Source organism: Drosophila subpulchrella, unplaced genomic scaffold (assembly GCF_014743375.2).
Source record: "Drosophila subpulchrella strain 33 F10 #4 breed RU33 unplaced genomic scaffold, RU_Dsub_v1.1 Primary Assembly Seq429, whole genome shotgun sequence".
Classification (NCBI taxonomy): Eukaryota; Metazoa; Arthropoda; class Insecta; order Diptera; family Drosophilidae; genus Drosophila; species Drosophila subpulchrella.
Window position 1 is genome coordinate 437,452 of NW_023665645.1, and position 15,413 is coordinate 452,864.

General features: G+C 41.9%; 2 protein-coding genes across 3 annotated transcripts; both read right to left on the reverse strand.

Annotated features, from left to right (window-relative positions):
• Nucleotides 1–1,323: 1,323 nt before the first annotated feature.
• Nucleotides 1,324–2,664, reverse strand: LOC119562362 (NHL repeat-containing protein 2-like). Its single transcript, XM_037875525.1, is given in 4 exon segments — nt 1,324–2,120; nt 2,180–2,553; nt 2,556–2,586; nt 2,656–2,664. Coding segments are annotated over 4 exon segments (1,191 nt in total). The 3' UTR covers nt 1,324–1,343.
• Nucleotides 2,665–7,711: 5,047 nt separating this feature from the next.
• Nucleotides 7,712–14,661, reverse strand: LOC119562358 (NHL repeat-containing protein 2). Of its 2 annotated transcripts, XM_037875523.1 has the most exons (4): nt 14,429–14,661; nt 13,534–14,372; nt 7,900–8,266; nt 7,712–7,840 (listed from the first exon to the last, which is right to left on the reverse strand). In XM_037875523.1, the coding sequence occupies exons 1-3, from the start codon at nt 14,613–14,615 to the stop codon at nt 7,982–7,984; spliced, it is 1,311 nt and encodes a 436-aa protein (XP_037731451.1). In that variant the 5' UTR covers nt 14,616–14,661; the 3' UTR covers nt 7,712–7,840; nt 7,900–7,981. The 2 variants fall into 2 exon arrangements, with proteins under 2 accessions (XP_037731451.1, XP_037731449.1); XM_037875521.1 differs by lacking the exons at nt 7,712–7,840; nt 7,900–8,266 and adding an exon at nt 12,309–13,105 and having other exon boundaries at nt 13,165–14,372; nt 14,429–14,654.
• Nucleotides 14,662–15,413: the final 752 nt, after the last annotated feature.

Below are 15,413 nucleotides of genomic sequence, written 5' to 3' on the forward strand. Positions count from 1 at the left end.
TTTATACCCGTTACTCGTAGAGTAAAAGGGTATACTAGATTCGTCGGAAAGTATGTAACAGGCAGAAGGAAGCGTTTCCGACCCCATAAAGTATATATAGCCGAGTCGATCTTGCCATGTCCGTCTGTCTGTCCGGATGAACGCTGAGATCTTAGAAACTATAAGAACTAGGCTTTTTAGATTTGGCGTGCAGATTCCTGAGCTTCTTACGCAGCGCAAGTTTGTTTCTGCAGAGTGCCACGCCCACTCTAACGCCCACAAACCGCCCAAAACTGTGGCTCCTACAGTTTTGATGCTAGAATAAAAATTTTAACTGAAATGTATTGTATTCAATACCTATCGATATTATCATCAATACCTATCGATTGACCCAAAAAAAAGTTTGCCACGCACACTTTAACGCCCACAAACTTCAAAAAATCGTAAGTATGAACGTGGATATCTCGGAAACTATCAAAGACAGAGATCAAAGATTGGGATCTCAGATTTAGATTCCGTAGCCTTGTAAGCAGCGCAAGTTTGTTACGCGAATATGCCACGCCCACTCTAACGCCCACAAGCCGCCCAAACCTGTAGCGCCCACAATTTGCATGCTAGATACAAAATTTTAACTGAAATGTATTGGTCTCCTCAATAGCTATCGATTGATCCGAAAAAGACGCGCCCACTCTAACGCCCATAACGTTTAAATCTGTCTACCGCCGGTAGGTGGCGCAATTCAATCTCGCTTTGCGTGCATATCTCCATTTCCCTTTGGTCCCTTTAGCTGAGTAACGGGTATCTGATAGTCGAGGTACTCGACTATAGCGTTCTTCCTGGTTTTAATTTAAAATGTTTGTAGTTTTTTGTTAAATAATGGGGGCTTAAACAATTCTTGTTGATTTATAGTTTCTTCATTTCATAAACTAAATTCCTGTAAAAAAAAGCCGCGATAATATAAACACATTAGGTGATATGATGCATTTAAAACTATTTATTTAGCTACTTAAATATTTTTTAGAGCTGTTTGGAGCCACTGGGGGATATATCGAATCTTAGTAGGAACCTAGGCCCCCTGTAAAATTTTGAGTAAGAGTTTGGCTGCTCTGGCGCTTACGGCATAGGCTGTGGGCGCACCACCTTGATTATCGTTCTGTCGAAATATAGATCTTTTGAGAATGTTTTCCCCTTTCGATTGTTCCTGTAGCAGCTATAAATTCGTTCGATTAAAAACAATTAAATTATAAATTCTGAGTTCTTCTTTAGATACATCCTATGGGAGTTATAGGCCATTTTTTGTTCGAAATTTAGAGGTTGAGGTAAACAAATAAAGAAATGGTTCAATTTATAATTTTTAAAACTTTTTAAAGCAAGTTTATATTTGATTGATTAATATGAATATTAACATTGTGGATAGGTATGTGTTCTTCAATAGTTTTACCACATTTTATAGATACAGAAATTCTTTTAATAAGGCAACAATTTGAGCGACATAAATTTAAAGAGAATTCAATAGTAAATAATTCATTGTTGACGCAGCTGAATTCATGGTGAGTAGCCTGCAACTGCAAGTTACACATTCCATTTAGCAAGGTTCCGTATGATGGATATATTTTCAGTGATTGAGATACAGTTTTTAGTATCCACTTCTGAGGGGCTTCTTTTGTAAAGTTAAGTTCAGGCGAAAGTCGAAGACTAAAATGAATCGAAATTGTTTTAATCAAATTTAAAGCTAAGGTCTTAATCGCATGGTCATCATATTTTTTTGATAAACATTTTGGTGCTTCAGTTTGACAAGTTGATGCAATTTGACTAAAATCTAAAACAAATGGTTTTGCTATAAGCGTCGCCACATCTATTATATGTATCGCATGGTTATTGGTGTCAGATACCAGCAAATTCTGACCGTTGGTATCCAAGCATAGACCGGCCGGCCCATTAAATATCAAATCAGTTTTATTTTGACTCGTGATTTTTAAGGTAGAAATATTATTTGAATCGGTGTCAATAACTTTGATTTTATGATTATAAGAATCAGCCACATAGAGCCTGTTATTGGCATCATTATAGGTAACACCTAGAGGGTGTTGAAGTTTCGCGTTGAATAGTTTACCGTCAACGTCGCCAAACGCAAAAAGGTTCTAGAAAAAAGTGATTCATATTCAATTTAAATAATAATCTTAACATATCTATAACTTACAAGTGGGTTACGATCCCCTCCAACGACATGCATCACCTTTCCGTCAATCATAGAAGTTTTTCGTATGCTAGAGCTTTCGCTGTCAGCTATGTACAATACATCGTTTGCCATGGCCAGGCCAGACGGCTGTGCAAATGCGGCGTTCTGGGGGTAGGAATTATTACGGTTCTCCTCTAGACCATTTCCTTTTAACGCGACACAGCAAAGAGGTTCAAACTTGCGGAATTTCCACCAAATAATTCCTTCCGGAAAGTAGCCCCAAATCTGATGGGTGCCAGCCATAAATATGAGCACAATAGTTTTTTCAGGCACGTTGCGTTCATCAAGATGAAAGGACATATCCATGTCCCGTGTACGAAATATAGCAACATCACAGGCGACGATAAAGGATGCAGAGGTCCTATACCCTATCCGGAGGATAAATTAACCACATTTCTGACATCACTACCTTGAGAAGAACATTCGGGTATAATAACCTCGATCATCACGACATTGAGAATATCCACGATTAGCAGCTGAGTCTACGTGGGTGTATCGCGCATGCACCTTCAAACCACTAGTACCTGGTCTATGCGGCAGTGTTGTTGCGACCAACAACCCTACCCTATCATCCATGAGATGATTTAAAACCCCAAAAAAAAAAACTGAAAACGCATGTTGTAGCTATTTTATTTTGCTAATTGTTTGATAAATGTAGAATTAATGTTGAATATCAAGCTTGATGTCCTTGTGGGGTATATGTATCACACACACACATACAGCGGGGTAATTTTCTATTTTTGTGCTGCTGATAATGATGATTTTGATAATTTTCTACGTTGTTGTTTTTGTTAGTTTGCTGGTGGCCGCACGAATTTGAAATTTGATTTTTTTTGATTTGGCTTTGTTAATTTTTACGTTGGCTCTTTGGCTGCTCTTGATTCGCTGCTTTTGCGTGATTAATCGATCACGAGGAGTCAAACCATCAAGATCAGTCAAAATAGTAACTGTCAACCAAGTAATCTACGAGGGAGCCACAACAAGGCGAGTCGTCGGAAGCAGCGCCGTGGGAAGCATACAAGGAGCAAGATCGCCACGTCGAGACGTTCGGGATTGGGACATCAAGAATCTCCGAATTGAGACACAAGTGGAAGACATCACACGGCTAAGTCAAAGCGTTTGCTTTCCAACTTTGTCTCGACCACACTCTGGCGAATCGCCCGGCGGGTCTGTCAGAGTCAAGAAAGTTGTCTAAGACCCAGGGTACCTTGCCCGACCAGGCAGAACCTGGCGTGAAGGACGAGCGGTGGATCGATTTGTGGTTCCAAGACGCGTTGGCTTCGAACAGCAAACTGCCCAAAGCCCCGAGTGCCAAAAACGCCGAACTACTAGTCAGGAAAGGCGAGCGAACGACCCGTTGAGGCATTCAAGAGGCGTTGTCCTGGAGAACATGTCCATGGAGACATCGGCAGCGACACCAGCAGACATCACCGGCAGCAACGTTACCATCGCCGCGCGGAGCTCATTGGGGAGCGCAGGAGCGTCGCGGACGTCAAGCATTAGGGTGAAGCCGGGTGGAACGTTCGCACCAGGCGTAAAGCAAAGTGAACTGCTAGGCAGCTTCCTGGTGTTAGCCTTGACTGTTAGCGCGATCTGAACAAGAACTTAGCGGGACCGTCCGGGACAGAGCAAGGGACAGGTATTGCCTCGAAAGGAGTTGGCCTAGAGAGCAAGGCTTGTTCACCCTAGTCTGAGAACGGTGACGCTTCCCGAAGCCCACAAGGCCGAACTCTCTGCGAGTCCAATTCGCGAAAAGCGACCCCGACGCAGCGCGTCGGCAAGCGAGCAGAGGCGGCCACTACGAGCATCCCGAGACACAGGAGCCAGCAGTCGTCAAGTCAACGCGTTGACGAGGAACATCGGCTGCCTGTGGAACCAGAGCGGGGAGATACCGGGGCCAGCCCAGCCACACACCCGCTGTATTAATAACACGAGAATAAAACCCACTGTTACCATTCAAACCCTGTGTTTTCTCACTGATCTACGAGCAGACACGTCATATAAATTTGGTGGGACGAACACACAATCTTCTGAGCCAGAATGCTTGGGATGGGATAGCGGTCGGCGATGGTTCGTTCGTTTAACTTCCTGAATTCAATAACGAGCCTCTGGTTTTTGTTGCCATTGCTATTCATACCTAAGCTGGAAACGGGCCGAGTCGACCTGATAATGCCATCATTTAATAGTTGATTTATTTCGTGATTCAGTATGGCACCCGCCAGCGTTAGCAGATCAAAGCCTACGATGGCATCAAAGGCATCGAAATAAAGAACGTGGCAACTTTTCCGAAAATTCGCATGAAACATTTTTTCCTGATTTGGCTGGTACCGTGGATGGAACTCACGGTGAATGGGGGGCTTTTTTGCCGCTCCTGTGTCAATCAAAATTGTTAGCATTCGTCGAAAACTTTTCGACCATCCAGCCTGTCGCTCGACAAACGGCAGCAATGATCGTTCCTTAAAAAATTCAGTAGGTCGTTGTCGCCTAGTGAATCATTTCCCTTAGTAACGTCGGCGACTGTGGCTGCAGCCACGTTCGCGTATTCTTGCTCTTCCTGGCCCGACGCCCATTGGGAAATATTATTCACTCGCTGGCGTCTCAGGCCGGACATTCGCCCAGACGGATATGGTCTTTTCTGGGTAGGACTCTGGGCATTGTTTTCCTGTGGCCTGACCCAGTTTGTCATTTGTCGGAACTTTCACGACGATGAGTCGACATCCATGAGCTCTACCTGGTGTTGATTGGGGAATTCTCTATAATTTTGCCTTGTGTATTGGTCGGCCTGCGGTTCTCTGTCCTGGTTTTGTCTTCTTACGAAATGGGGGTTTTTCTCCTGCCTATTTTGATAGCGATTTCCCTGCCTGTTTCCTTCGCGGTTTTGCCCTTTTTCCTCCATTGCCTTTGCATATCGAACGCAGAAATCCTGATGCAATACTCTAAATACAGGGTGCTTATTAATCTGCTACTTAACTTGTTAATTTGTACATTGTACAGGTACGACTTCGTATAATTTCGTTTTTTTTTGTTTTGGTGCGACAGGTACCAGGTCTTGCCAAGAAGGACATAAGAGCATAGCAATATTTCTTTTTAAGAAGATATCAACTGCTGGGTTCCAAGCCGTTGAATGGCTCCTTGGTTCTGCACCAACAATAATTTTCTTATAACGGCACTATTACAGTCCCAATACGAACTGCCGTGTACAAAAATACCCTAGGTACATTTTTATACCCGTTACTCGTAGAGTAAAAGGGTATACTAGATTCGTCGGAAAGTATGTAACAGGCAGAAGGAAGCGTTTCCGACCCCATAAAGTATATATAGCCGAGTCGATCTTGCCATGTCCGTCTGTCTGTCCGGATGAACGCTGAGATCTTAGAAACTATAAGAACTAGGCTTTTCAGATTTGGCGTGCAGATTCCTGAGCTTCTTACGCAGCGCAAGTTTGTTTCAGCAGAGTGCCACGCCCACTCTAACGCCCACAAACCGCCCAAAACTGTGGCTCCTACAGTTTTGATGCTAGAATAAAAATTTTAACTGAAATGTATTGTATTCAATACCTATCGATATTATCATCAATACCTATCGATTGACCCAAAAAAAAGTTTGCCACGCACACTTTAACGCCCACAAACTTCAAAAAATCGTAAGTATGAACGTGGATATCTCGGAAACTATCAAAGACAGAGATCAAAGATTGGGATCTCAGATTTAGATTCCGTAGCCTTGTAAGCAGCGCAAGTTTGTTACGCGAATATGCCACGCCCACTCTAACGCTCACAAGCCGCCCAAACCTGTAGCGCCCACAATTTGCATGCTAGATACAAAATTTTAACTGAAATGTATTGGTCTCCTCAATAGCTATCGATTGATCCGAAAAAGACGCGCCCACTCTAACGCCCATAACGTTTAAATCTGTCTACCGCCGGTAGGTGGCGCAATTCAATCTCGCTTTGCGTGCATATCTCCATTTCCCTTTGGTCCCTTTAGCTGAGTAACGGGTATCTGATAGTCGAGGTACTCGACTATAGCGTTCTTCCTGGTTTTAATTTAAAATGTTTGTAGTTTTTTGTTAAATAATGGGGGCTTAAACAATTCTTGTTGATTTATAGTTTCTTCATTTCATAAACTAAATTCCTGTAAAAAAAAGCCGCGATAATATAAACACCTTAGGTGATATGATGCATTTAAAACTATTTATTTAGCTACTTAGCTGGTTGGAGCCACTGGGGGATATATCGAATCTTAGTAGGAACCTAGGCCCCCTGTACAATTTTGAGTAAGAGTTTGGCTGCTCTGGCGCTTACGGCATAGGCTGTGGGCGCACCACCTTGATTATCGTTCTGTCGAAATATAGATCTTTTGAGAATGTTTTCCCCTTTCGATTGTTCCTGTAGCAGCTATAAATTCGTTCGATTAAAAACAATTAAATTATAAATTCTGAGTTCTTCTTTAGATACATCCTATGGGAGTTATAGGCCATTTTTTGTTCGAAATTTAGAGGTTGAGGTAAACAAATAAAGAAATGGTTCAATTTATAATTTTTAAAACTTTTTAAAGCAAGTTTATATTTGATTGATTAATATGAATATTAACATTGTGGATAGGTATGTGTTCTTCAATAGTTTTACCACATTTTATAGATACAGAAAATCTTTTAATAAGGCAACAATTTGAGCGACATAAATTTAAAGAGAATTCAATAGTAAATAATTCATTGTTGACGCAGCTGAATTCATGGTGAGTAGCCTGCACCTGCAAGTTACACATTCCATTTAGCAAGGTTCCGTATGATGGATATATTTTCAGTGATTGAGATACAGTTTTTAGTATCCACTTCTGAGGGGCTTCTTTTGTAAAGTTAAGTTCAGGCGAAAGTCGAAGACTAAAATGAATCGAAATTGTTTTAATCAAATTTAAAGCTAAGGTCTTAATCGCATGGTCATCATATTTTTTTGATAAACATTTTGGTGCTTCAGTTTGACAAGTTGATGCAATTTGACTAAAATCTAAAACAAATGGTTTTGCTATAAGCGTCGCCACATCTATTATATGTATCGCATGGTTATTGGTGTCAGATACCAGCAAATTCTGACCGTTGGTATCCAAGCATAGACCGGCCGGCCCATTAAATATCAAATCAGTTTTATTTTGACTCGTGATTTTTAAGGTAGAAATATTATTTGAATCGGTGTCAATAACTTTGATTTTATGATTATAAGATTCAGCCACATAGAGCCTGTTATTGGCATCATTATAGGTAACACCTAGAGGGTGTTGAAGTTTCGCGTTGAATAGTTTACCGTCAACGTCGCCAAACGCAAAAAGGTTCTAGAAAAAAGTGATTCATATTCAATTTAAATAATAATCTTAACATATCTATAACTTACAAGTGGGTTACGATCCCCTCCAACGACATGCATCACCTTTCCGTCAATCATAGAAGTTTTTCGTATGCTAGAGCTTTCGCTGTCAGCTATGTACAATACATCGTTTGCCATGGCCAGGCCAGACGGCTGTGCAAATGCGGCGTTCTGGGGGTAGGATTTTACGGTTCTCCTCTAGACCATTTCCTTTAAACGCGACACAGCAAAGAGGTTCAACGTCGCCAAACGCAAAAAGGTTCTAGAAAAAAGTGATTCATATTCAATTTAAATAATAATCTTAACATATCTATAACTTACAAGTGGGTTACGATCCCCTCCAACGACATGCATCACCTTTCCGTCAATCATAGAAGTTTTTCGTATGCTAGAGCTTTCGCTGTCAGCTATGTACAATACATCGTTTGCCATGGCCAGGCCAGACGGCTGTGCAAATGCGGCGTTCTGGGGATAGGATTTTACGGTTCTCCTCTAGACCATTTCCTTTTAACGCGACACAGCAAAGAGGTTCAAACTTGCGGAATTTCCACCAAATAATTCCTTCCGGAAAGTAGCCCCAAATCTGATGGGTGCCAGCCATAAATATGAGCACAATAGTTTTTTCAGGCACGTTGCGTTCATCAAGATGAAAGGACATATCCATGTCCCGTGTACGAAATATAGCAACATCACAGGGCGACGATAAAGGATGCAGAGGTCCTATACCCTATCCGGAGGATAAATTAACCACATTTCTGACATCACTACCTTGAGAAGAACATTCGGGAGTAATAACCTCGATCATCACGACATTGAGAATATCCACGATTAGCAGCTGAGTCTACGTGGGTGTATCGCGCATGCACCTTCAAACCACTAGTACCTGGTCTATGCGGCAGTGTTGTTGCGACCAACAACCCTACCCTATCATCCATGAGATGATTTAAAACCCAAAAAAAAAAAACTGAAAACGCATGTTGTAGCTATTTTATTTTGCTAATTGTTTGATAAATGTAGAATTAATGTTGAATATCAAGCTTGATGTCCTTGTGGGGTATATGTATCACACACACACATACAGCGGGGTAATTTTCTAGTTTTGTGCTGCTGATAATGATGATTTTGATAATTTTCTACGTTGTTGTTTTTGTTAGTTTGCTGGTGGCCGCACGAATTTGAAATTTGATTTTTTTTGATTTGGCTTTGTTAATTTTTACGTTGGCTCTTTGGCTGCTCTTGATTCGCTGCTTTTGCGTGATTAATCGATCACGAGGAGTCAAACCATCAAGATCAGTCAAAATAGTAACTGTCAACCAAGTAATCTACGAGGGAGCCACAACAAGGCGAGTCGTCGGAAGCAGCGCCGTGGGAAGCATACAAGGAGCAAGATCGCCACGTCGAGACGTTCGGGATTGGGACATCAAGAATCTCCGAATTGAGACACAAGTGGAAGACATCACACGGCTAAGTCAAAGCGTTTGCTTTCCAACTTTGTCACGACCACACTCTGGCGAATCGCCCGGCGGGTCTGTCAGAGTCGACCCGTTGAGGCATTCAAGAGGCGTTGTCCTGGAGAACATGTCCATGGAGACATCGGCAGCGACACCAGCAGACATCACCGGCAGCAACGTTACCATCGCCGCGCGGAGCTCATTGGGGAGCGCAGGAGCGTCGCGGACGTCAAGCATTAGGGTGAAGCCGGGTGGAACGTTCGCACCAGGCGTAAAGCAAAGTGAACTGCTAGGCAGCTTCCTGGTGTTAGCCTTGACTGTCAGCGCGATCTGAACAAGAACTTAGCGGGACCGTCCGGGACAGAGCAAGGGACAGGTATTGCCTCGAAAGGAGTTGGCCTAGAGAGCAAGGCTTGTTCACCCTAGTCTGAGAACGGTGACGCTTCCCTAAGCCCACAAGGCCGAACTCTCTGCGAGTCCCATTCGCGAAAAGCGACCCCGACGCAGCGCGTCGGCAAGCGAGCAGAGGCGGCCACTACGAGCATCCCGAGACACAGGAGCCAGCAGTCGTCAAGTCAACGCGTTGACGAGGAACATCGGCTGCCTGTGGAACCAGAGCGGGGAGATACCGGGGCCAGCCCAGCCACACACCCGCTGTATTAATAACACGAGAATAAAACCCACTGTTACCATTCAAACCCTGTGTTTTCTCACTGATCTACGAGCAGACACGTCATATAAATTTGGTGGGACGAACACACAATCTTCTGAGCCAGAATGCTTGGGATGGGATAGCGGTCGGCGATGGTTCGTTCGTTTAACTTCCTGAATTCAATAACGAGCCTCTGGTTTTTGTTGCCATTGCTATTCATACCTAAGCTGGAAACGGGCCGAGTCGACCTGATAATGCCATCATTTAATAGTTGATTTATTTCGTGATTCAGTATGGCACCCGCCAGCGTTAGCAGATCAAAGCCTACGATGGCATCAAAGGCATCGAAATAAAGAACGTGGCAACTTTTCCGAAAATTCGCATGAAACATTTTTTCCTGATTTGGCTGGTACCGTGGATGGAACTCACGGTGAATGGGGGGCTTTTTTGCCGCTCCTGTGTCAATCAAAATTGTTAGCATTCGTCGAAAACTTTTCGACCATCCAGCCTGTCGCTCGACAAACGGCAGCAATGATCGTTCCTTAAAAAATTCAGTAGGTTGTTGTCGCCTAGTGAATCATTTCCCTTAGTAACGTCGGCGACTGTGGCTGCAGCCACGTTCGCGTATTCTTGCTCTTCCTGGCCCGACGCCCATTGGGAAATATTATTCACTCGCTGGCGTCTCAGGCCGGACATTCGCCCAGACGGATATGGTCTTTTCTGGGTAGGACTCTGGGCATTGTTTTCCTGTGGCCTGACCCAGTTTGTCATTTGTCGGAACTTTCACGACGATGAGTCGACATCCATGAGTTCTACCTGGTGTTGATTGGGGAATTCTCTATAATTTTGCCTTGTGTATTGGTCGGCCTGCGGTTCTCTGTCCTGGTTTTGTCTTCTTACGAAATGGGGGTTTTTCTCCTGCCTATTTTGATAGCGATTTCCCTGCCTGTTTCCTTCGCGGTTTGCCCTTTTTCCTCCATTGCCTTTGCATATCGAACGCAGAACTCCTGATGCAATACTCTAAATACAGGGTGCTTATTAATCTGCTACTTAACTTGTTAATTTGTACATTGTACAGGTACGACTTCGTATAATTTCGGTTTTTTGGTTTTGGTGCAACAGGTACCAGGTCTTGCCAAGAAGGACATAAGAGCATAGCAATATTTCTTTTTAAGAAGATATCAACTGCTGGGTTCCAAGCCGTTGAATGGCTCCTTGGTTCTGCACAAACAATAATTTTCTTATAACGGCACTATTACAGTCCCAATACGAACTGCCGTGTACAAAAATACCCTAGGTACATTTTTATACCCGTTACTCGTAGATTAAAAGGGTATACTAGATTCGTCGGAAAGTATGTAACAGGCAGAAGGAAGCGTTTCCGACCCCATAAAGTATATATAGCCGAGTCGATCTTGCCATGTCCGTCTGTCTGTCCGGATGAACGCTGAGATCTTAGAAACTATAAGAACTAGGCTTTTTAGATTTGGCGTGAAGATTCCTGAGCTTCTTACGCAGCGCAAGTTTGTTTCTGCAGAGTGCCACGCCCACTCTAACGCCCACAAACCGCCCAAAACTGTGGCTCCTACAGTTTTGATGCTAGAATAAAAATTCTAACTGAAATGTATTGTATTCAATACCTATCGATATTATCATCAATACCTATCGATTGACCCAAAAAAAAGTTTGCCACGCACACTTTAACGCCCACAAACTTCAAAAAATCGTAAGTATGAACGTGGATATCTCGGAAACTATCAAAGACAGAGATCAAAGATTGGGATCTCAGATTTAGATTCCGTAGCCTTGTAAGCAGCGCAAGTTTGTTACGCGAATATGCCACGCCCACTCTAACGCCCACAAGCCGCCCAAACCTGTAGCGCCCACAATTTGCATGCTAGATACAAAATTTTAACTGAAATGTATTGGTCTCCTCAATAACTATCGATTGATCCGAAAAAGACGCGCCCACTCTAACGCCCATAACGTTTAAATCTGTCTACCGCCGGTAGGTGGCGCAATTCAATCTCGCTTTGCGTGCATATCTCCATTTCCCTTTGGTCCCTTTAGCTGAGTAACGGGTATCTGATAGTCGAGGTACTCGACTATAGCGTTCTTCCTGGTTTTAATTTAAAATGTTTGTAGTTTTTTGTTAAATAATGGGGGCTTAAACAATTCTTGTTGATTTATAGTTTCTTCATTTCATAAACTAAATTCCTGTAAAAAAAAGCCGCGATAATATAAACACCTTAGGTGACATGATGCATTTAAAACTATTTATTTAGCTACTTAAATATTTTTTAGAGCTGTTTGGAGCCACTGGGGGATATATCGAATCTTAGTAGGAACCTAGGCCCCCTGTAAAATTTTGAGTAAGAGTTTGGCTGCTCTGGCGCTTACGGCATAGGCTGTGGGCGCACCACCTTGATTATCGTTCTGTCGAAATATAGATCTTTTGAGAATGTTTTCCCCTTTCGATTGTTCCTGTAGCAGCTATAAATTCGTTCGATTAAAAACAATTAAATTATAAATTCTGAGTTCTTCTTTAGATACATCCTATGGGAGTTATAGGCCATTTTTTGTTCGAAATTTAGAGGTTGAGGTAAAGAAATAAAGAAATGGTTCAATTTATAATTTTTAAAACTTTTTAAAGCAAGTTTATATTTGATTGATTAATATGAATATTAACATTGTGGATAGGTATGTGTTCTTCAATAGTTTTACCACATTTTATAGATACAGAAATTCTTTTAATAAGGCAACAATTTGAGCGACATAAATTTAAAGAGAATTCAATAGTAAATAATTCATTGTTGACGCAGCTGAATTCATGGTGAGTAGCCTGCACCTGCAAGTTACACATTCCATTTAGCAAGGTTCCGTATGATGGATATATTTTCAGTGATTGAGATACAGTTTTTAGTATCCACTTCTGAGGGGCTTCTTTTGTAAAGTTAAGTTCAGGCGAAAGTCGAAGACTAAAATGAATCGAAATTGTTTTAATCAAATTTAAAGCTAAGGTCTTAATCGCATGGTCATCATATTTTTTTGATAAACATTTTGGTGCTTCAGTTTGACAAGTTGATGCAATTTGACTAAAATCTAAAACAAATGGTTTTGCTATAAGCGTCGCCACATCTATTATATGTATCGCATGGTTATTGGTGTCAGATACCAGCAAATTCTGACCGTTGGTATCCAAGCATAGACCGGCCGGCTCATTAAAAATCAAATCAGTTTTATTTTGATTCGTGATTTTTAAGGTAGAAATATTATTTGAATCGGTGTCAATAACTTTGATTTTATGATTATAAGAATCAGCCACATAGAGCCTGTTACTGGCATCATTATAGGTAACACCTAGAGGGTGTTGAAGTTTCGCGTTGAATAGTTTACCGTCAACGTCGCCAAACGCGAAAAGGTTCTAGAAAAAAGTGATTCATATTCAATTTAAATAATAATCTTAACATATCTATAACTTACAAGTGGGTTACGATCCCCTCCAACGACAGGCATCACCTTTCCGTCAATCATAGAAGTTTTTCGTATGCTAGAGCTTTCGCTGTCAGCTATGTACAATACATCGTTTGCCATGGCCAGGCCAGACGGCTGTGCAAATGCGGCGTTCTGGGGGTAGGAATTATTACGGTTCTCCTCTAGACCATTTCCTATTAACGCGACACAGCAAAGAGGTTCAAACTTGCGGAATTTCCACCAAATAATTCCTTCTGGAAAGTAGCCCCAAATCTGATGGGTGCCAGCCATAGATATGAGCACAATAGTTTTTTCAGGCACGTTGCGTTCATCAAGATGAAAGGACATATCCATGTCCCGTGTACGAAATATAGCAACATCCCAGGGCGACGATAAAGGTTGCAGAGGTCCTATGCGACCACCAATTCGCTCGTTCCCCTGTACGCCTGTTCCAGCAAGAGTTTCAACCTTCCCAGTCGTAAGCGAGATCTTACGAAGGGCGTGGTTTTTAGTATCCGCAATTATCAAAGCATGTTCATCAACAAATGCTAGGCCCTGCGGATTATTAAATCGCGATGTGGTTAAAGAGCCATTAACAAATCCAGCCTGTTGTCCTCCAATCTTGTGTTGTACCAAGCCACTACTAGTGACTATAAGCACCCGGTTGTTTCCACTATCGGCAATCGCATACCGACCGAGTGGGCTTCGAGCTATCTTAGAAGGAAAACGTAAGTTAGACGCCGGTTGACAGTTAGTAGTTATTTGCATGGGTAAACAGCAATAGTCAATGTTACCCTGCTGACTAAAAAATGACAACGCAGCACCAGCAAATTCCTGTAGGAACTTTCCATGCCCTTCGCCCATTAATAGCAACATGGGTGTACCAGTCGGGCTCAGAACCAGCAGTGATGGCCAGCACCGTAAGCCGATAGTGCGCCACATGGTAGATCGTGAATCGTTAACAATAGGATGAGTTATTCCAAATCGTTGCACAGCTGATACAATATTTGCTGTAACTCGTTCATTATCAAATTTTGCACTGTGAACACCGATTACTAAAAGACCACTTTCTATGGGAAATTGTTCTTCCAGGCAGTGCAGCTCTTGCAATACATGCATACAATTAATGCAGCAATAGGTAAAAAAGTCCAAAACAATAACCTTTCCTTGCAGTTCTTTTAACGATATAGGACCACTAACATTAAACCAATCCAAATCTAAAGATTACAGAATTCAGGTTATGAAAAACTAAGATTTAGTATTTTATTCTTACCAGACTCAAATTCAACGTTGATAGACTTGAGTTTGGCTATGGAGATGTCTTCATTCAACCGTCGAAGAAATTCAGTAATTGCCCTAATCTTTTCCTGCTCATCATTGCTGCTACGGTATGTATGCAAAAGTTCATCCGATATAAAAGTCAACATGTCTATAACCGGTAATTCATTGGGGCAATCCATTCTTATGAATATTAATAAGTATTAAAAAATATGAGCTGGAGCCAGCGTGACCCCGCAGAAAACGATAAAAAATACTATCTTGTGTTAAAATATATACTATTTCAGTTTCAAGAAATACCATTTACGTACCATTCATTCAAATAATAATTTAAAGTGTTTTTCTATTTAAAAAATTTTTAAGTGCAATTCATTTTATTACAATTCATTTAAGAACTATTCAAGTACTTCCTTTTCTAAAACGAAGATGTTATCGTGTATATTATTAAATTATATTAAATTATTATTAAATTGTATACCATTAAATTAGGCCTCTAATTGCATCCGATGTGTAAAGTGTATTGGTATAGTTAATGGTGTTATTTAAGCCTAGTACTCACATCGCCGAAAAGCGCGAGCTAATCATAGGAGTGAGCGAGAGGCAAATACGCGGCTAACGTTATTCGGGTCTGTTTGTAAGCGCGGTACTCAGATGAGGCAAGGAAATACCAGGAAAAATACCAGAATTCGCGAGTGAATTTTCGATGATCGCCGTTAGCCGCGGCCAATGAAAAAGAAATTTAATCTTTGGCGGTGTTCGTGCAGAAGCGGTGGGGAATTTAAAAATTTTAAATGGAAGAACACCCCAAAAACGGTTAAAGGAGGTCAGTGCAGATGAAAAAGAACGCCTAATCCAAGCTGTTGCCCATTATTGTGGGACTTGACCGACAGGAAGCAATACCACAACAGGGGCAATTCCGCAGAATAGTTGTAGTGCTGGAGGAGATCCACTAGAGAATCCCAGTGGGAAGGAACATGCCG

Coding starts and splice junctions, on each gene's coding strand:
- LOC119562358 (XM_037875521.1), bottom strand. CDS start 14,615: ATGGATTGCCCCAATGAATTACCGGTTATAGACATGTTGACTTTTATA. Junction 14,373..14,428: donor CAACGTTGAATTTGAGTCTG/GTAAGAATAAAA, acceptor TGTAATCTTTAG/ATTTGGATTGGTTTAATGTT. Junction 13,106..13,164: donor GAGGGGATCGTAACCCACTT/GTAAGTTATAGA, acceptor ACTTTTTTCTAG/AACCTTTTCGCGTTTGGCGA.